This window comes from Felis catus, chromosome F2, assembly GCF_018350175.1.
Source record: "Felis catus isolate Fca126 chromosome F2, F.catus_Fca126_mat1.0, whole genome shotgun sequence".
Classification (NCBI taxonomy): Eukaryota; Metazoa; Chordata; class Mammalia; order Carnivora; family Felidae; genus Felis; species Felis catus.
The window spans coordinates 21,879,761-21,899,823 of NC_058385.1; the positions used below are offsets into that span (position 1 = coordinate 21,879,761).

Consider the following 20,063-nt stretch of genomic DNA (forward strand, 5'->3'; position numbering starts at 1 on the left):
TCTGCCCCATCTAATTGCATATCTTAACCGCTCTAACAAATCTTTCTGATCCCGTGTTTGCTCCTATCTCTAACCTAGACGTGATCTACGTGTTCCTGTCCTGCTAAGATTGCCTCACCATCAAGAAAACATGGAATCCTATCTGCGAAAAGGGCCTTAGGAATTACCTAGGTCAGTGGTTCCCAATTTTTTCTTGTCTCTGGTCTCCTCACATTTTTAAAAATTATTAAAGACCCTGAAAAGCTTTTGTTTATGTGGTTTATATCTACTGATATTTACTGGGTTTGGAATCAAAACTGAGAGAAAATTTTTTTCATTCATTTGAAAATAATGATAGGCTAATTACACGTAAACATGACAAACACATTTTTATAAGCTTATTTATTTGTTTTGAGAGAGAGAGAGAGAGAGAGAGAGAGAGCAGGGGAGGGGCAGAGAGGGAGGGAGAGAGAGAATCCCAAGCAGGCTCTGTGCTGTCAGCGTGGAGCTGAACACCAGCCTCAAACTCACAAACACGAGACCTGAGCGGAGACCAAGAGCCGGATGCTTAACCAACAGCTGCCCAGTTTGTTATAGGCACCAATTTGTTATAGGTGCTCCATAACAAACATGTTTTTAATGAAAAATAACTATATCTTCCAACACATTTTCATGGGAAGAGTGGCATAGTGTTATATTTTTGCAGATGTCCTTAACATCTGACTTAATAGAAGATGGCTGGATTCCCATTTCTGCCTTCTACATGATTCTGCTGTGATACACTGTTTTGGTCAAAGTATATGAAGCCTCACACAGATATGTAGTTGTAAAGAGAAGACGTATATTAATGGTCATTTCAGGTTAACGTGGATATTCTTTGACATCACACCAAGACTCCACCAGTGTAGTTTCTGAAAGGTGGGCTGCAGTGTGAAATCTGAAGTCGTATCAATGAGCTTTTTGTATTCTATTGCATCAAATCCATTGGTCTACCTTGCACAACTACCTGAGTCTGTTTCTTACACCACTGGTGATTTTTGACGCTGAGTGTGATCATCTTTATTTTTCAAGAGGAAACTAAAGAAAAATTTCTTCTTAGTGGCCAAAAAAGAAAGATCCATTAGTTTAGGAAAATTACATGTGGACTAAAACAAGCAAGGTGATAACAGTGGCAAAGGGATGATGGGAAGTTTTTCAGATGAGGAATAAGGACACCTGAACTACTGTTAGAGGAAAGAAAATGAAGAATATAATTTTTTTTAATTAGCATGTATGGAGCATTTCTCAAGTGCCTTATAGAATTATCTCATTTAATCCATTTTCTGTGGGGTAAGATATATTGTTCTTGCCTCAGGAAGAGTGGCAAAGTACCCAAAGAAGCAGAGCTACAAAATTGTGGGATTAGACTGGAACCAGCTACATTTAATACGGTGGTTTGCAATCTTTTAAAAATATTTTTAAAAAAAGATCCAAAAAGCATATAAATCTTTTAACAAACTAGGAATGGTCAAAGACAAAGGCCTCTTGCTTCTTGCTCCCCACCCCTCCCCATTTCTACTGCTAATAGTAATAGTCAATACAAGATACCGTATTTTCACCAAACGGAAAATCACTGCTCTTAACTGCTCCATGATCCTCTTTACCACAAGCAATGAAGGACCCCAAAGTTGGTCCATAACCTATCTTGCTGATAATAGAACTAACAAGGGCTGAGATAATTGGAGATAACCACTACAGTAGTGCTAATTGTGTTTACACAATTACATGTGGATTTCAGGTTTCTGGTGACTTTCTAGACCTTCTTAGTGTCATAGACTCACCTTTCACCGTTGTGGGAGAGAGAAGAAAGATAATACAGAGGGCAGATGGAATATAAAAGGAGATTAATGGTGAGTGCAAACAAGTAACCAGTGGCATCGTGGGGGGCCGGGCACATGGGGGCGGGGGGGGGGGGGGGGGGGGCGGCGGGGAACCGCCCTCAGGGGGTAAGCAGAACTGCCCAGTGAAAGGAAAGTAGCCAGGTTCTCTGTTATAAAGGGAGGCAATCCATACACTCTAGTGAATTTTCCTAGAAGTTAGGTCTTTGGCAGTGAGAAGACAATTATTAAATTATCTATTTTTTGCTCTTCCAAACATAACTAAAATGACTTTCTCAGTTATTGTTTTTTCAAAATCAGTAGCCAAGCTATTTACCTATTGCCTATTAAAATAGGATGTGTATTAGTTCTTTTTATGGAGGGGAATATCTTTTAAAAAAACTTATTAAGCATTTATCAAACGTAGGGGGAAACGTACCTATAAAAAATCTCCTTTGTAAATTGCGATGGTCAATGTCACTATCTGTTGAAGGAGCCATCAGACTAAAGTGAAATTGTAACTTGAAGTCCAGGGCAAAAGAATACGCACAAAATCAATTCAACATCCACAACCAAGAGAGACGCCTAGGTGTTTCAAGATTACAGTGCCGAAAGCATTTCTTTTAAAATATTCATCTTAGGAAGAGCCTGTGAAAGGGGATTTTTTGTTCTCTTTGATTGAGTCAGTATCACTAATAATAATGCTTTGGTCTCTCAAAAAGCCCCCTGAAGACTATTTTTCAATTTACTCATTTTTTTTTTGCTATTCAGTACTTTTTGCATTATAGTCCTGACAGCTTTTTCTCTCAACTCTTCTCACACAGCAGCAGAATCGAATTGAAATAATCCTTCAGAGAGACGTTCTTCTTTTTTTCTTAATCTTCTCCATAGCCAGCCTCAACTCCTATTTCTCCAACCCAAATTCCTAAAGGAAAATAAAGGAAAAAGAGAATAAGGAAGGCTTTGGGCTCCCTTTCTACTACTCAGAGTGCACAATGGTCATGGTCCATCAATAAAAGATTGTTCCAAGGTGTTTAGACCTCTCCTACAGCCACTGTTGTCCAAGAAGCTTGAGCAGTTGATACAGATTCACTGAGACTTACTAGAAATTGGTCTCTTTCCTTCTTCTTCTTTTTAAATAACATAATTCTTGGCATTGGACTTTTTAAAGAAACCGTGGAGCAAAAATAATTCTTTTTTTTTTTAACGTTTATTTATTTTTGAGGTGGGGTGAGAGGGGCAGAGAGAGAGGGAGACACAGAATCTGAAGCAGGCTCCAGGCTCTGAGTTGTCAGCACAGAGCCCAAAGCAGGGCTGGAACTCACAAATTTGAGATCATGACCCAAGCAGAAGTTGGACGCTTAACCAACGGAGCCACCCAGGCTCCAACGGAGCCCCCCCAAAATAATTCTGAAGATTTTTTTTCTTCCCTGTAAAGTGGCAACAGAAATGAATTTGCATGGTATGACAGTCTGGACACATGAATCAGTAAAGAAGGCCACTTCAGTGTGGGGAGTGGTGATAGAGGAAGGGCAGGAAATCTGTAAGTTTACCCCTGAACTGCTCAGAGGGAATATAATTATAGACACAAATATTTAAATTTTGTTTATGAAAATTTGCCCAAATATTTTGTTTATTCAAATGCTTCTTCTTTTCTCTATTTACTACAAACACAGCCTTTTTCTTTCTTTCTTTCTTTCTTTTTTTCTTTCTTTCTTCTTTTTTTTTTTTTTTAACTTTTTCTGTTTCTGCTTTTGTGGGACACTTCTGTTTTATGGTTGTAATCCAGGCATTTTAAAGCTGGGCCACGAATATTAAAGACTGGAATCCTGAAATGCCCCACCCATTTAAAGTGTCCCCTTTGCCAAAGCATGTCTCCCCACTTTTTTAAGGAGTCATTTAGGGTGCTGCTCACTGCTTATTAGAAGGGTTGCGTAAATATTTTCACATTTATTTCTGATGGCACTCTTCCTAGGTAGGCACTATTATTATCACCATTTTGTAGGTGATAAAACGGAGGCTTAGAGGGGTTGCATATGGTCACTATTCTGTGGGTGGCAGAGCTTCAATTTCTAGTTGGGTTCTGTGGACATTCAAGGTCACCTTAACAACATACCACACTGCCCCCTTCCCTTAAAACGGATCGAATGTGATGGAAGCTTTGGAAAAGACACTAACAGCTGGCCTCCAGGAGACACCCCACCCCCAAGAAGCGGGCCACCCAGAACTTATCAGGGGGCCTAAGTGCCTTTAAACCACCATACTAGGGTTTCCCGTCACTAGTTAGCAAACCCGAGTTTGCTTTTACCAGAGAGCCCCTAATGCCACAGAAACCAAGAAGTGTAATCCTGTGCCAACTTCTGCTGTTGTGGCAGATTAGATCCTGAGGGCCGGGTCCCTCCCCCTGTGAATAAAGCCCAAGAAAATCGTCTCCGAAAGCAGTTATCCAGAGTTTTGGTTTAGTTTAGTTCAAAACAGGAAATCATGCTCCCCTACCTCCCTCTCACCTCCTAAACCCCAGCTGTATTTTCTCTTTCTGGTCAAGAAAACTGCCTTTCGATTTTATTAAATAACGAACATACTCCAAATTGGGCAGTTGTTTAGGTAGTTTTCTCCTTCACACTTTTCCAAATTTTCTAAATGTTCTACAACGAGAATGCAGCTTTAAAACAGACGGGCGTTAAAAAATAAAATAAAATAAAATAAAATAAAATAAAATAAAATGGCGTTTGAAAAACCATATGATGGTTTTCCAGGTTATTACTTCTTGAGAATATTGCAGTGAAAATGGAAGAAAATGACAAGGAAAATGAGGTGGTGTACATTAAAAGCACTATATAAACATTATTTAGGGGAAGAAAGAAAAGCTCTAACTGAAACACAACTTGGCGCCTTGTATTATGGTTTTATTCTGCCAATTAGACCTGAGACCTACTCCCCACTCCAGTGTGTGGGCTGTAGGGGTTTAAGCTGGAGAAGGCATCCGGTGTGTGTGTGTGTGTGTGTGTGTGTGTGTGTGTGTGTGTGTGTGTGTGTGTATGCGCGCGCGTAAGTGTAAGAAGTGTACCTATATTACCCTGTAGAACATACACCTTTCAAAGTGGCCCTGGCCCCAAAGACTCTTCTGGTGTAACAAGCCTCTGGTTCTTGTCTTCCAGTAACCTCGGCCTCCAGAAGAATCAAATCATAGCAAGTAATGAGAGTTCCATTTGGAAGCGCAGTAATTTAAATGTGATCACCACCCGTTCTGCAGAGAAAGAACCAATCCCAGCGCAGGGAGCCAAGAAATCACCTTTAAATGAACTTCCGGACCAAACTAGGTAAAAGGCAACAAAGACCACATTCTGCCGCGCCCACGGCCACTCGGTTTTCACAACGCGTTTTATTATTCATAAAAAAATAAATTTATTTACATTTGCTAGTTGCTGTGGTAGTGCAGCCTCGAGACAGCGGCGCATTTCCCCTGAGCGGGGTCACTGGGTACGTACAGCCTCAGCGGACCACCCAGCGCACTCCTCCCGCGAGGCAGAGCCTGGACGGTGGGCCGGGGGAGGCGTCCAGAGCATGGAGGCGGCAGGCCCGCTGGGGATGGTCAGGGGCCGGAGGAGGGGTGCTGCAAGGAGACGTGGGAGGAAGGACTGGACGGAGGCCTGAAGGGGACGCGAGCCTGGTGGGGTGCGGGGTGCGGGGGTGGGAGGCTCTAGTTTAGACGGGAGGCGGGTGGAGACAGAAGCCTAGCTGGGAAGCAGCGGGAGCCTGGGGGGAGTGAAGGGCTTGACTGCAGCCGGGAGGCAGAAGCGCCGGGAGCGCTCCGGGCCAACCCGGGTCAGGTGGTCTGGGAAAGGGCGCCTCCGTCTTTCCCTAGACGGAGCGGGCGTGCCCCTGCCTCCCGGAGGCTGGGGTCCCGTGGGGGGTACAAACCTGGCCCAGGTGTGCCACTCCCCTCTCTTTGCAACTTAAAAACATGCCCCGATGTTGGTCTCGCGTGAAGACTGCTGTCTGTAAAGCCACTCATCCAGAGCACGTTCTAACCACTGCCTCACCGTAACATGCCTGTGCTGGGCACGGCCCCGCCATCGTATACGTCTATCTGGCTCAGTCGGGAAACTAACTCGTAGGCGGTTTGGCAGGGCAGCGCGGGGGTCAGTCTACACTGCTAAAGCCCGAGGCTGGATCTGGTTGCGCGTTGTAGAGACAGAAGGAAGGTCTTTTGGAAAAGAAAACTGCCGTCGCCAGGATCCCCAGCAGCCGCAGCCCTTGGCGCCCTGCGATGAAGGCCACACGGCCAGCCCTCAGGCTCTGTCCCCAACGCCCGCCTCACGTCCTGCTCACAGTTCGGGTGGGTGGGGGGTGTCGAGGAGGATTTAGCAGAGTCCGATGGCACTTTCCCCCATTCTCTGGGGGTTCTCATGCTCCCTTCTCTCCGTGGCCCCCCAACACACGCGCTTGAACAGTAACTCCAGCAAGTGACTTCGATCTAAGCGGTGGTCCCACATAATCTGTTGGCTGCGGAAACTTCTTTGGTGTCGGTGTCAGGTCGTCCTGAGACCACGAACGGCCATGTCTGTAAAGTCAAAAGAGAATCAGACATCGAAGGAAAAAAAAATACCGTCTCAAAGCGAAACCGCTCTCTTAAATGAACCCTGGAATACCCCTGGCTTTGAGTAGCTCAGATTTTATCCGTGTTCTGGGAATTTGGGTATCTTTTCTCCAAACTGGGATTTTAATTTTACTGGATTTTGATTGCGTGAGACGTTAAGACTTCCGTCCACGCTTCCTCCTGGACTTTGCCCTCAAGATGATTTGGTGAAACTTGCAAAAGTTTGGGATTTTGTGTTTAATTCCCTTCCCACAGCGCGCGCGCGCGCGCGCGCGCACACACACACACACACACACACACACCATCACCAGCCCTCCACTCTAAGTAGGAACTGGAATAGGTTCTTTCTCAAGCCTGGAAAGTTGGCAGGTTAGAAAGGGACTTTCCAGACAAATCCCTTTTGGGGAAACCTCTGCTATTCTGCAAGAACTTTTTAACATCCAAAGGCTGATTAGAGCTCGGCCTTCCCTCCTTCCTTTCAGTAAGTAGGCCTCCTTAAATGGAACCTGTCTGACTCTTAGATGGAAAAGCTTGGGCGACAGAGACTTGCCATTGAATCTGCAACCGGGTAGTGGACGCAGATGGCATCGAGATTCACCCCGGAAGCAGGATCTAAGCCAACTGCTGTCACAGGGCAAAGTACCAGGTACAAAGATCAGAATGAAGAAGCCCTGAAGGGTGCACGGTTCTTCCCCAGGAGAACGGCCTGGCCCCTCCCTTGACTGGGAGAAACCAAACCGGACTCCTCACCACCCATTCCAGCACCCCCCCTTTCGGGTTCTTGCCAGGGGGCTGACCCTGCCTGGCACGCGGGAGCTCGCTCCCTGAGCATTTCCCGGCCGCTCGCCCCGAGCCTCGCGTGCGGCGCCCCTACCAGGTTCACCGGGTGCACGTAGCCGTTCTCGTAGCGGTCCTCCTGCAGCAGCTGCCGCAGGTGCGCGATGTAACTGGAAGCCAGCCGGAGCGTGTCGAGCTTCGAAAGCTTAGTGTCTGGGGGCACCCAAGGCAGACTGGTCTTGAGCCTGGAAAAGGCTTTGCTAAGCACGCGCATCCGGGCGCGCTCGCGGGCGTTGGCGGCGTTGCGCTGCGACTGCTTGCAGTCGGCCGCCGAGCCCTTGGGCGGGAGGGGCTTCTTGCCGCCGCCGCCCCCAGCCACGCGCGGCCGTTTCCTCTTGCAGCCCTCGGCGCCGCCGGCCGCTCCCAGCGCGCACCGCTCTTCCTCGCCGTCGGGGTCTTCCTCCTCGGCCGAGGAGTTGTCACTGGGCGAGATGTAGCTGCGCTCGGCGCCGCGGAGGGGCGGCCTCTTGGAGGCGGGGACCGGGTACCCCCGCTGCAGCCCCCGCAGCTCCATCTCCTCGGGGTCGCTCACCGAGCCGGTGGACATCACCGCGTCCCCCACGCCCACGCGCGCCCGCCTTCCTGCCCCAGGCCAGCCTCGCGGTGTCGGCCTTCCGCTCCCTCTGGCGGAGGCGGGGGGCCAGGCAGCGTTCGGAGCGAGACTGGAGACCCGGGTAGGCAGCCCCGCCGGGGAGCGAGCCGTGCCGCGGACCCGGGAGAGCGCGGGCCGAGGAGTCCGCGCCCCCGCCCAGGCCCCGCGCGCACTAGCGCTAGCTGCGCCTTTTGACACGACTATTTATTTGTACTCCTTGGGACAAACCACCCGGGCAAAGAAGAGGGGGTTGGAAAGGGGGGCAAGAGGTGGGGCGGGGGCGTGGAAGGGGTGGGGACCGTTTGCGCTCAGGATCTGCTGTTGGGGGCAGGGAAGGGGAAGTCTCCGCTGAGCCGCGATTTGGGGCCCCGGGTCCGTGGGACCCTCAGATTGTCAGTGAGAGATGTGTGTCGGGCAAGTGAAGGAGGGGACCTTGTTCGTACCCACCCCACTTCCACGCCCAACTAGTCTTAGCTATGGCGGAGATTGCCAGACGCTTCGAAGCCCTAGGATCGCGACCTCTGCTTCTCTCCCGGGCTTTTCAGCGGAACTGTTTCCCAAGTTCATAACGCATCATGTAGGACTGCCTATTCTGGGCTTGCCCGACCACAGCTTAAGAGCAAAGCAAGCAAACAACACTGACAACAGTTAACCTCTCCCTTTTCCGTCCTCCTTTTCCCCTAACGTGGCTTTATGATTTACAAAGCACTTTTAGTACATCGGTTCGGTTCGTTCCATTTTCAAACATCTGTGACTTAAATGTTATCTCCACTTTGCAGAACTTCAAGCTAAGCCACAGAGATAGAGATTTAAGTAAAGGACCCCCAATCACCGGGCTGGTAAGTAGAATACGGACTGGAGATCTGTGTCTAGCATCCCCGGCCCCTCGGTCTTTAGTCGCTAACACGCCTCCCTCACCACACATCACAAGCCGTTATATCCATTATTTTCCACTGTCTTGAGAATTTCATGCTTCGTTTTGTTTGTAATACCACAATGCGTAAGATAGAAGCTCTTGCCCCAACTCTTTGCGTTGTAGTCTAGGGAATCGATTCCTATTTTAGATTGTGTATTGAAGAGCACACTCCTGGATGCAGAATGCTAAGTCAATGCAATCTCCAAAAAAAAAAAAAAAAAAAAGACAAAACAGCATCCAGAATTATGCCAACCAAAAATAAGCCCTCTGCCCACTCCCCTCCCCCAAAGGAAACAAAACAAAACCGTGGCCTCATTATTTTTTAACTCAAAGGACCTTTGCAGTAGGTGCTCTTGGAATGGGTACTTCACTTTGGAAGGAGGCACCTATGGCCAGCTACTGAGTGCCTGCTGTGCGCCAGTCACTGGGGTGGGCGCCATACGACTGCCCACGGGAATTAAAAGAAAGCAACAAAACAACAAAATGGTTAAACCCCTGCGAGGTTGGGGTATGGTAACTCCGTTTAGCAATGAGGAAATCGAGTCTTCAAGCCGGAGTTAGGTGTTTACTTGTCCTTTCCCTGAAAGCTCACAGGCTCCCAAACGGAGCCAAGTGCGAGGAAAGAAATGTGCAGTCAGCCCAGGACAGAGTGGGCAGAAGCCATGGGGCCAGCCTCCCTCCACCAGCAACTCCGCAGAACAAATGCTCCCGGCTTCGTGCCTGAAGTGCCACAACAGGTGGCTGGCCTGGGCTGACTTCATCACTCAGGCATCGTCCACCTTCGTGTCCCAGGCCAGGCCTCCCTGGTGGGGGATGTTTCACACAAGCCCTCCTGGTCGCCCTCATTTGTAGAGGTTTTCTCCCTACACATTTTGTCATTTTGTTAAGGGATGGGGCAGGGGCTCCTCTGGGGATCACTTGAATGAAAATATCGCTCATTTTCCGTTCTCTCTGGGCTGGGAAAAGGCAGAGAGTATCCACAGAATGTAGAGTTCTTCATAGGGGTGCTCGAACTTGAACTTGACTTTAGGTGCCACAGGCCAAGGAGGGAAGAAAAAGTGAGAAGGGGGAGCGAAGGATGTAAAAAGGAGATCGTAAGCTAGATTTCTGCATCACCTATTGGTGACTTGAATCTATCAGTATAAATACATAGACTCACACATTAGAGGCAGGCATATAGGTTTTAAAAATCTGGATTGTTTATACAGGTGCAGAACAAAGTCTTTCTTTAGAAAAGATTAATGGTGGGCAAAGTGCTAGTTTTTCTCTAAACAGTCGCAAAAATCTGTACCCAGTCTCAAAGCTAAGCAGGTCATGGCCAGTTTCTCTTGCTTGTAGGAACTGACTGACCCCAAATGTTCCTGCTTATTTTTTTCATAGCTCTTTCCTGTTTCCCTTCTCTTCTTTGTGCCTCTTCATCGTTCCGTCTTTCCATTCTTTTTTCCTTCTTCTTTATCTCTCTTCCTTCTTCCCTCCTTTCCTGTGTTCTCTTTCAAGAAAGGCAGCTATTTTCATCTTCTTTCATTATTCCTTTCCCTCCTTTTCTTTCTAGTCATATTTTTCTTTTACTCTTTTACTCTTTTTTTTGGGAGTTGCAGACTTCCAATAAAGATCAGGAAGTGTATCTTCAAATGCATTTCATTTGCATAGTGTATAACTGAAGTTTGCTTTAAACATGTTTGTAATATATGACGTCTGTCACCTCTTTACACTTTGAATATGCTTTTACTTTCCCTTCTCTCTTCAATACAACAGCCCCATGAGCTGAACAGTGCAAGTATAATTATCTCTTTTGAAAGCTCAGCTATTCTAATGTTTTGGGAAGTTGTACACTGCAAATGAATCGTAAAGACTTTATTTTGGTATTTTAAAAAAAGCATATTGAAAATAATTCCTATCTGCCCATGCTTTGCAACATGTTTTCTTTAATTTTTTTTTTTGAAGTTTATTTATTTATTTTGAGAGACACAGAGAGAGTGCAAGTGGGGGAGGGGCAGGGAGAGAGGGAGAATCTGCTGCAGGCTCAGCACAGAGCATCACCTGGGGCTGGAACTCATGAACCACGAGATCATGATCTCAGCTGAAATCAAGTCTAGTGCTTTTCCAACTGAGCCACCCAGGCACCCTGCTTTGCAACCTTTTAGATTTGTGGCCTGAATATACAAATGTTTATGGTATACATTAATCGTCTTGAAATTCTTTAAGATGTCCTTTTTAAGTAGTCAGGGGAGGCTGGGTGGGCTAAAAGTTACATTATAAAACAAACATTAATACATTTAATAATGTTTTCTAATCCTGGTTTTCCTGCTTATTGGCTGTATGACCTTTGGCAATTTCCTTTTTCTGAGGCCCAGTTTCCTGATCTATAAAATGAACTATCTGTCTCATAAGGGAGAGGAAGGGTATGAGCAAATGCCTGGGCCAGAGCCTGATACATGGAAGAAGTTCAATAAATGCGAGTTATTTTCATCACTATTAATTGCTTTGTCCGATGTCATATAGCTAATAAGTATCAGGTCAGGAACTGACCCAGGTTTTGTACTCCAGGACTTGTTCTGGGTTTTCGATGGCCCCAGGATGCCATTTGCTTTAACCGCAAGCTTCTAGGGTTTGAAGTACGTGATCCCGTTTCCCATAGATCTTGTAGGAGACCTCACTGAGAGAAAACGGATGGGCCTACATTTCTTTCTCCAGGTTCTCTTCCCGTAAAGTCACAGCACTTCTCCAATCCTCACTCTCCTTATTTAAAAACTGGAATAACATTCCTAAATCAGAGTTATTGAAAGGCTTACATGAAATTGTGGTGTATGTGAAAGCACACTCAGATGTAACACGGAAAAGGCACTTAATATATTAAAATATTTTTAAATGCAATATTTAAATATTTTAAATGGTTTAAAATGTTAAAAATATCTAGGGGTGCTTTGGTGGCTCAGTTGGTTAAGCATCTACCTCTTGGTTTTGGTTCAGGTCCTGAGCTCATGGTCTTAAGATTGAGCCCTGTATAAGACTCCCTGCTGAGCTTGGAACCTGCTTGAGAGTCTCTCTCTCCCTCTCTCCCTCCCTCTCTCTCTCGCTGCCCCTCTCCCACTCGTATGTACATGTGCATGAGCTCTCTCTCGCTCAAAATAAATATTTAAAAATGTATTAAAAATATCTAAAACTTAGGTTTTCTAAAAAGCTAGACCAAGGTAGGTTAATAATTAGAGACCACAGAAAATAGGCCATTTATGGCCACTGCCCCTTCTAACTCTGTTGGAAGACTAGATGCGAAAGTCTGAATTTGGGCTGGTCAGGTGGGTTTAGGGTTTTGGGAGAGGAGCGGTTGCATTTACGTTCTGGGAACACCAGGCCAAAACATTAGTAAGTAAATGCTTAAGAAATGATTGCTGTGACAATGCATTTGAATGGAAAGAGCCCTCCCTACATGACCTTCCTGGTGGTTATCTTCCTAAAGTCTCCTGATATTCTGAGCCATCTGGATGGCTGAAGAAATTGCCATATCTTTGATCTACAAAAACAGAGTCTCCAATTGGCCAATATGGAAGCCACTAGCCACAGAAGGCTATTGAGGACTTGAGCTGTGGCTAGTCATGTACAGTAGAGTAAAACACACACCAGATATTGAAGACAAAATGAATAAGATCATGTAAAATACCTCATGAATATGTTTCCAAAATTATGTCTAACAACGATAGCATTTTGGATATATCGGGTTGAAACAAATGTGATTAAAATTATTTTCACTTGTTTCTTTTTGGTTTCATAATGCAGCTACTAAACATTTCGATTTATATATGCGGCTCAGATTATTTTCTTTTGGATAATGTAGGGATTAACTATGCTACTATAGATGGAGTGTATAAGGTTCACTGTGAGACCAACTCCCACCTACTCAGGACACACTCTCGTGGGAAAAAGCATGATCACTCGGGAAGCACACATGACATCACGTATCTTGTCCCTCATCCCTGTCATCTCCCCCCTGCACCTCACCACGCGTCTTCAACCTCACATAATCCACCTGACCCTAGAACACGCTGAGAAACACTCTGCCCTACTATGTAACGGAAGCCTTAGCCCTGGAGAAGCATTGAGCTTGATCCCCCCCAGGCATAACGGACACTCTGCAGACATCAGCCAGAGCTCCATGGCCCAGTTCATTAGGCTTTCATTGCTTAAGGAGCAGGACACCTAGGCCAGCGAGGTGAAAGATCTGGGGAACGCTGTGCACGGGTCACGTGGTGTGCCAGTCACACGGGGAGCAGGTCGGTTGGAGGCACAGTTAGTACAGCCTCACCCCAGGCCCTGTCTCTTCTTTCTTCGACTACACGAAGCCACGTGCCCAGCTTTAGGTCCCCTGCAGCCTCCGTCCCCGGTCGTCCAGGATGTCTCCTCCACCCCCACTCCCAGCCCAGGAAGGAAAGGGACTCCTGACGTTTGGGCGCCACCAAGGAAGCGGCCAAGCACCTGTGGGAACACTCGGAATGGACAAGAGGAGTTCTCTGTCATCTATGACACAACCAGTCGTCCACTGCTGGCTTCTTTATCCAGAAGTTGTGCCAAGATTTTTGCTTCCTTGGAGCCCCAACAGGCCTCAGTGCGTAGACAGACCAGTGCCTGGACACATCAGGTCTGCGGAGGCTTGAGGGCGAAAAAGTCTGAGTATGTTTCAGAGACCTGATTTTCTCTGCCATCAAGAGGGAAGGAAAAAATCTTCACTGACTGTCTTGACAAGTAAAAATGCAGGTGGCTTTGGGAAAAGATTTTTTTAAAGCAGTATCTGCGGATTGAAAGCGTAAGCTCTTCTGCCCCTGGCATGCTGTGTATCTCCTGAAAATGACTTTGACTGCTCCACTAGCAGAGTGAAGCACACCAGCTCTCAGGAAGAAAAAGCCCTGCGGTGAAGGCCTCCGAAGGAGGCCTGTTTGAAGACTCTCTGGACCTCATTGATTTGGGGGCATTCTGAAGGGTGAGCTAGTCTGAGTGCAGTCTTATTTTTTAAAGAATCTCTTGGGGCGCCTGGGTGGGTCAGTCAGTGAAGCGTCCGACTTCGGCTCAGGTCATGATCTCACCGTTCGTGGGTTTGAGCCCCGCGTCGGGCTCTGTGCTGACAGCTCGGAGCCTGGAGCCTGCTTCGGATTCTGTGTCTCCCTCCCTCTCTGATCCTCCCCTGCTCATGCTCTGTCTGTCTGTCTCTCTCAAAAAATAAACATTAAAAAGAATTTTTTTAATCTCTTGAGACAGACTTCCACTTTTGGGCAGAAGCTAAGAAACTTCCGTGCCAGGAGATTTTTAGTGTTTGTCGGCAGTACTTTGGAAGTGTGAAAATATTTCATTATCAAAACACCCCTTGAAATGTAGCACACTGCTCTGGTCTCCAAGATGCGGTCCCAAGCCTTGTTAATTGTGGAGATAACCTGGGAGAGAATGACATCCTGCCATGTGGCTCCTCCCCTCCCGGAAAGAGCCCCCTTTGCTGTGGACTTTAGAAGATTTCTGCATTCGTCAGCTGAGTGGTCTTGGGACACTTGCTCACCTTCTTGGACTTGTTTCTCTGTGGATAGCCCACCTCCCAGAGACTTCCCAGCGTTCAGGCCCCCCTGGACAATGTAGGGCATTGCACAAGGTTAGTTCTTGTGTTATTGTCTTCATCCTCTCTCCTAGGGTCCCATCTTTTTGTACCCCCTGGAGCAAAAGAGTCATTCCCCTGCTGAGAGTTGCTTTCGTTTTAGCAGCCCTCCAATCCTCCACGACCCCCGCCCCACCCAGTGCCTCATCCCCTACAGAACACCCAAGTGAAAACTAAATGCCTCCTGGCGCCAGAAGGAAGTTCTCATGTAATAGATACTTTGTGGTGTCAGAGAGCAGGGATTCTGTGCACTTTGTCCACCAGGCCCTTAATCAGCTCTTCTGTAGAAGAGGGGCCTGGCTTATTTACATACAAACTTTGTTTCTCCAGGCCCAAGCCCCTCTGACCTCCAATCCTAAAATGAGCTCTCATAGATGATCAGAAAACAGGGAAGTGTTTTGGGAAATGTGCCCACTTTTTCTTGATTTTTCCCCCTTTGGCTTATCTGTGCGCCTCTGCCCAATTAGCAAGGAAAACGAGCCAATTAACTTGCAGCGGGGGAGAAAAATCCACTCTGTTACATTCCTCTTAAGGTCTGATTCTCAAGCAGAGCTCCTTGAGGATGTTGCAAACAGAACTACCTAAGGAACCCTCACGCCTGGTTACATCGCCCTGCTCCCATCCCTTCTTGGACTGCCACATTCTGGAAGCTTCCTTTAGGGAAGAGAGGGGCAGAATTAAAAAACAAACACAACAACAACCAAAAACAACGAAAGACTTAACTGTAAACTCCATGAAGGCAGAGACTGTGTCTTGTTCATCTGGGTATCCTCAGTGACTAGCAGCTTAAGAAGGCACTACCGAAATATGTGGTGATTGAAAACATTCACAAACACATGAGCACAATCCAGCCTTCACCCATAATTAATGGAAGGTGCACACTCAACCCGTAATTTGCCCTTCATTTAACCAACTCGGTTTATTCCTATGTACTCTACCCTACTATCAATACTTACAGAGACCCAATTACATTTCTCACTAACTGAATGGACTTTTAAGAGTTATTTCCTGTTTTCAAATGTAGCTTATATATCCGTCTACTTTTCGTATGATATACTTACCACAGTCCCAGGGTTCATTCCTACTAGCAGAAGGATTACATTTATTATGAACATCCCAGCAGCAAGATCTCTTCTTATAAAAATGAACTCTAGCTTTAAATCCCATTTGTAACTTTTTATTCCTGATTGGAAAAAAAAAATCAGAATTTTTATAAAGTTGCAGAGGATCACAGACCTACAAAACCTTGGATTACGCTTTTTCTCATAGAATGAGGAGAGAATGGGACCCTTGAAAGTTTCATGGGTTAGCAGAGAAGGAGGACTCAGAAAGACAGGAATCTGTGAGGTGAGAGGAAAACCAAAAGTGAGTAGTGACATTGAAAACAGGGGAGGAGTTTCAGGAAATCATGGGTGGGGACTTCCAGTTGAGATGCTACGGTAAGATCACGTTTGGAAGCTTCCCTTGTGCTCCAAACACATGGTAATAAGAGTTAAGATGTAACAATAGAAACCTGAAAAGACATAGTCATGTTCAAAAGCAAGAAAAAGTATCTCTGTGCACCAGGACTGGAACAGAAACCGAATGTGGAGTAGGGTTGAAGTTCCTGGTGGGTCCTCAGCGTCTCCTTCAGGCAGGAGTACTCCAGAGTTGAGAACCTTTGCAGAGAAGAGGAGCCCAGCTGTCCCCTGTGAGGACGGAGACTCCCCTGGGTCACTCCTTAAATTAGGATGCTGGAACAAGGTGCTCGCAGCCGCTAAGGAAACACACAGAAGCAGGCCTAGCCAGTGTATTGGCTCTGCGACTGGGTCATTTTCAATTGTTTTAGTCTCTTAATTATGGGTCACATTTTTCTGCTTCTTCACATGCCTGGCAACTTTTTTTTGGGTGCCAGACATTATAAATGTTATCTGTTGGGTTCTGGATATCTCTGTATTCCTGTAAATACTGTTGATCTTTGCTCTGGGATTCAGTTAAGTTACTTAGAAATGGTGTAATCCTTTTTGGTCTTCCTTTGGAGGTCGGTAGAAGGAATCAGAGCAGGGCTCATTTAGGGCAAATCATTCCCCTACCAAGGTATGAGTCCTATGAGCACTCAACCCAATGCCCTGTGAATTCTGAGATTTTCCAACCCAGCTGGAGCAGGTATTATTCCTGGCCCGGTGTGAGTACCTAGCACTGCTCCCTTTTATCTCTTTTGGTGGTTCTTCCTTCAGCCTCTGGTAGTTATTGATCAGCTGAACACCCCAGGGGGCCCTCTGCAGGTCTCTGAGTTCTGTCCCTGGGTAGCTCCCTGCTTTCTGGTACTCTGCTCTGTGAATTCTAACTGCCTTGTTCTCTGTACTCTCTTAGCTCTGTCCTCTCCATTCAGGGAGTCGGCCTGGGTTCTCCCTTTCTGCTCCTTAGCTTGGAATGTTCTGTGATGGCAATAGCTGGAGAAACTATAGCAATTTTAGGGCTTGCATTATTTGTTTCCCTTCTCTTAGAGTCCACTAACCACTACCTCATGCCCAATGTTTTGAGAGTCTCTATTTCTTATATTTTGTTTGTTTTGTGGTTGTTTCAGGTGGAAAGGTAAGTCTTCTCGATTTTGGCCACAACTGCAAGTCTTTGGACTTCTACCTTAGTGGGAAACTAATTTTTCCTTTTTTTTTTTTTTTTTTTTTTTTTAAGGATGAGAGTTGCTTAAACATGGTTGTATTTTGATGAAGAGATTAAAGATATTAAAAAATATGAGAAACAGAAAGGAATAGTGATGGGCTAAGTTCTCAGAGGAGGTGGAAAGAATAGGGACAGGGGTTGGCTTTGAAAAACAAGAAATATACCTCTCTGCCTAAAATGAGATGAAAATAACGTGGGTTGCCAATGTAGATCAGCAGAGGTTTGTAACAGGAAGTTTGAGAGGTAAGCTCCCAATGGTCTCTGTTTTCTCAATAGAGTATAAATTCAGGTTACTGACTTCAGATAGGGGAGTAGGCATGAGGTATCCAGATTTTAAACAGTGAGAAATGTGAGAAGTAACCATTTTAGAGACTATAAGAAAGGTCTGATGAGGTGTAAGGAAAATTATTTGAAAGAAGTGTTAAGGGCTCTGATGAGGTTGACTGATTAGCATTTAGAGCCATTAACAACTGTGAAGTAATCTAGCATAGTGGCTGATATGTAGTGATTTTCAGTTAGAAATAGCTGAATCTTGATAGTAAGATTGCCTGTTTACATCCTTGGTAACAAGAACTGGCAAGAATGAGCCATTAGTGGGTGAGTTAGGTTTTGATGAGGTTAGAGAGGCAATTTAGGAACATGGTGTCTAGGGGAGACACTCACAGAGATTTAGATGAAGCCTCTATAGTTGGAGACCCCTGATATGCAAGAGAAAGACAAAACAAAGGCATACTTACACAGTACATACATATATATATTTATACATATATATATTTATATACATATATATACACATATACACATATATACATGTATATACACATATATACATGTATATACACGTATACACATATACACATATACATATATATGTGTGTATATATATATATATGTATAATTTTATTTGGGGGTTAAGTGAAGAGGGAAGGATTTGGAGAGAGGCGGTAACACTATGTTGTACAAGACTTGAGGGTGCCATTGACATTGTGCTTTGTCTATATAAAAGACAAAAAGTCTATAAATGCAGGCATACATGCATATATAAACACAACGTATTCTTCAAAATTTAGGTTGAGAGTATTAGCAGATTTCTCTCAATACGTCCCACAGCCACCTAGGTCACAGCAAATAGTGGGTATTTTACATCAATACTAAGCCTCTGATTTCTTAATATTAACCATAGGGTATGGACTGGCATGTGATATATAATTAATGGAGGGAAAAGGTGAAATAGGTCAGATTGTCTGTCCCGCCATGGACCTTATTTTCTTATTCTGCATACTAAATTTCAGTATCTCCTCACATTTTACAGTAAACGTATTGAGGTTAACAGAGGCAAAGTCCCTTGCTGAGAATCATGGAGATAGTTGAAGGGGAATTCAGAGTCCCGGGATAGGAGTCTAGCACTCTTGTTACCATATCATGCCCATGATGGCTAATTTTATGTGTCAGTTTGGCTATGATACAATATCCAGATATTTGGCCAGACATTATTCTAGATGTTTTCATGAAGGTGTGTTGTTGTTGTTGTTTTTGTTGTTGTTGTTTGTTTTGTTTTTTTTTTTAGATGAGCTTAGCATTTAAGTCAGTAGACTTTGATTAAACCAGATTATCCGCTGTAATGTGAGTGGGCCTTATCCAATCGGTTGACTATCTTAATAGAAAAACACTGACCTCCCCAGAGGAAGTGTAAATTCTGCCAGGAGACTGCCTTCAGACTTGAACTCAACTCCTTCCCTCCATCTCTAGCCTGCTGGCCTACCCTGTATCTACTGTTCTTGGACAAAGTATGCTAGTCCTAGACAATTTAGTAAGCAGGATAATATGTAATGCTATGCACTCTGTGCTTAAAGTGAGAAAATTAAAATTATGAAGGGATATTGAATCTCATAGTTCTTGAAATTTAGTCCTTATTTTCAATGTCATGGAAAAATTATTCTATCCAGGGAGGAAAATGTTCCAAGTAACTATAAAATATCAAAACATTGACTTTTCATATTTCTTTTAATATTATTATGCTACTTTGTCAAAAAATATAAATTTTAATTAGAAATTTTTCTTCATGTCGCTTGGATGGATATAGCCATCTTTTCTTTTAATAGAATTATCATTTTCAAATCACAAAATTCACCCTTTACAAATATGCCGTTCATTGGTTTTTAGTCTATTAACAGGTTGTACAACCATTATCATTATGTATTTCCCAGACATTTATGTCATCCCAAAATGAACTCCTATACCAATTAGCAGTCAGTCCATACCTCTTGGAAACGACTAATCTTTCTTTTTCTGTGTGTTTGTCTATTCTGGACACTATTACATAAATGGAATCATCTAATTGCATTTATAGGCCATTCATATTATAAGTCACAGACCTTTTGTGCCTGATTTACTTTACTAAATATGATGGGTTCTTTTTTTTCAAGGTTTACCCATGCTTTTCATGTAATAGCACTTCATTTTTATATGGCTAGATAATATTCCATTGTTTTTACATACCAAATTTTGTTTATCCATTCATCAATTGATGGATGTTTGGTTTGTTTCCACTTTTTGGCTATTGGGAATAATGATGTTATGAGTATTTGTATACGGTGTTTTGTAGAACATATGCTTTCAAGTTTCTTGGGTATATATCTAGGAATGGAAATGCTGAGTCGTATAGTAAGCTTATATTTAACTTTTTGAGAATCTATCAAAATATTTTCCAAGGCAGGTATACCATTTTATATTTACAGAAGCAATGTAGAAAGTTTCCAATTTCTCTCCATTCTCACTAGTACTTTTTATTGTTTTTTGTTTGTTTGTTTTGATTATAGTCCTCCTAGTGAGTATGAAGTGATGATGTTTCATTGTGCTTTGATTTGCATTTTCCTAATACCTAGTGATGTTAAACATCTTTTTGTGTCCTTGTTGACCATTTGTGTATTTTCGGAGAAATGTCTATTCCAGTTCTTTGTCCAGTTTTAAATTGGATTGTTTGTCTTCTT

General features: G+C 44.6%; 1 protein-coding gene and 1 pseudogene across 1 annotated transcript; one reads left to right on the forward strand and one right to left on the reverse strand.

Moving 5' to 3' along the window:
- Positions 1–5,198: 5,198 nt before the first annotated feature.
- On the reverse strand, positions 5,199–7,819 carry MSC (musculin). The gene is made up of 2 exons (XM_023248413.2): positions 7,310–7,819; positions 5,199–6,399 (listed from the first exon to the last, which is right to left on the reverse strand). The coding sequence occupies exons 1-2, from the start codon at positions 7,817–7,819 to the stop codon at positions 6,313–6,315; spliced, it is 597 nt and encodes a 198-aa protein (XP_023104181.1). The 3' UTR covers positions 5,199–6,312.
- The window catches only part of LOC123383059, a 32,493-nt pseudogene continuing 18,535 nt past the window's right edge, over positions 6,106–20,063 (forward strand).

What these genes read in the sequence shown, in the direction of transcription:
- MSC (XM_023248413.2), bottom strand. Translation starts at nt 7,819, where the DNA reads ATGTCCACCGGCTCGGTGAGCGACCCCGAGGAGATGGAGCTGCGGGGG. An exon ending in ACGTGCACCCGGTGAACCTG is followed by an intron (nt 6,400 to 7,309) that starts GTAGGGGCGCCG and finishes TTGACTTTACAG; the next exon opens with ACATGGCCGTTCGTGGTCTC.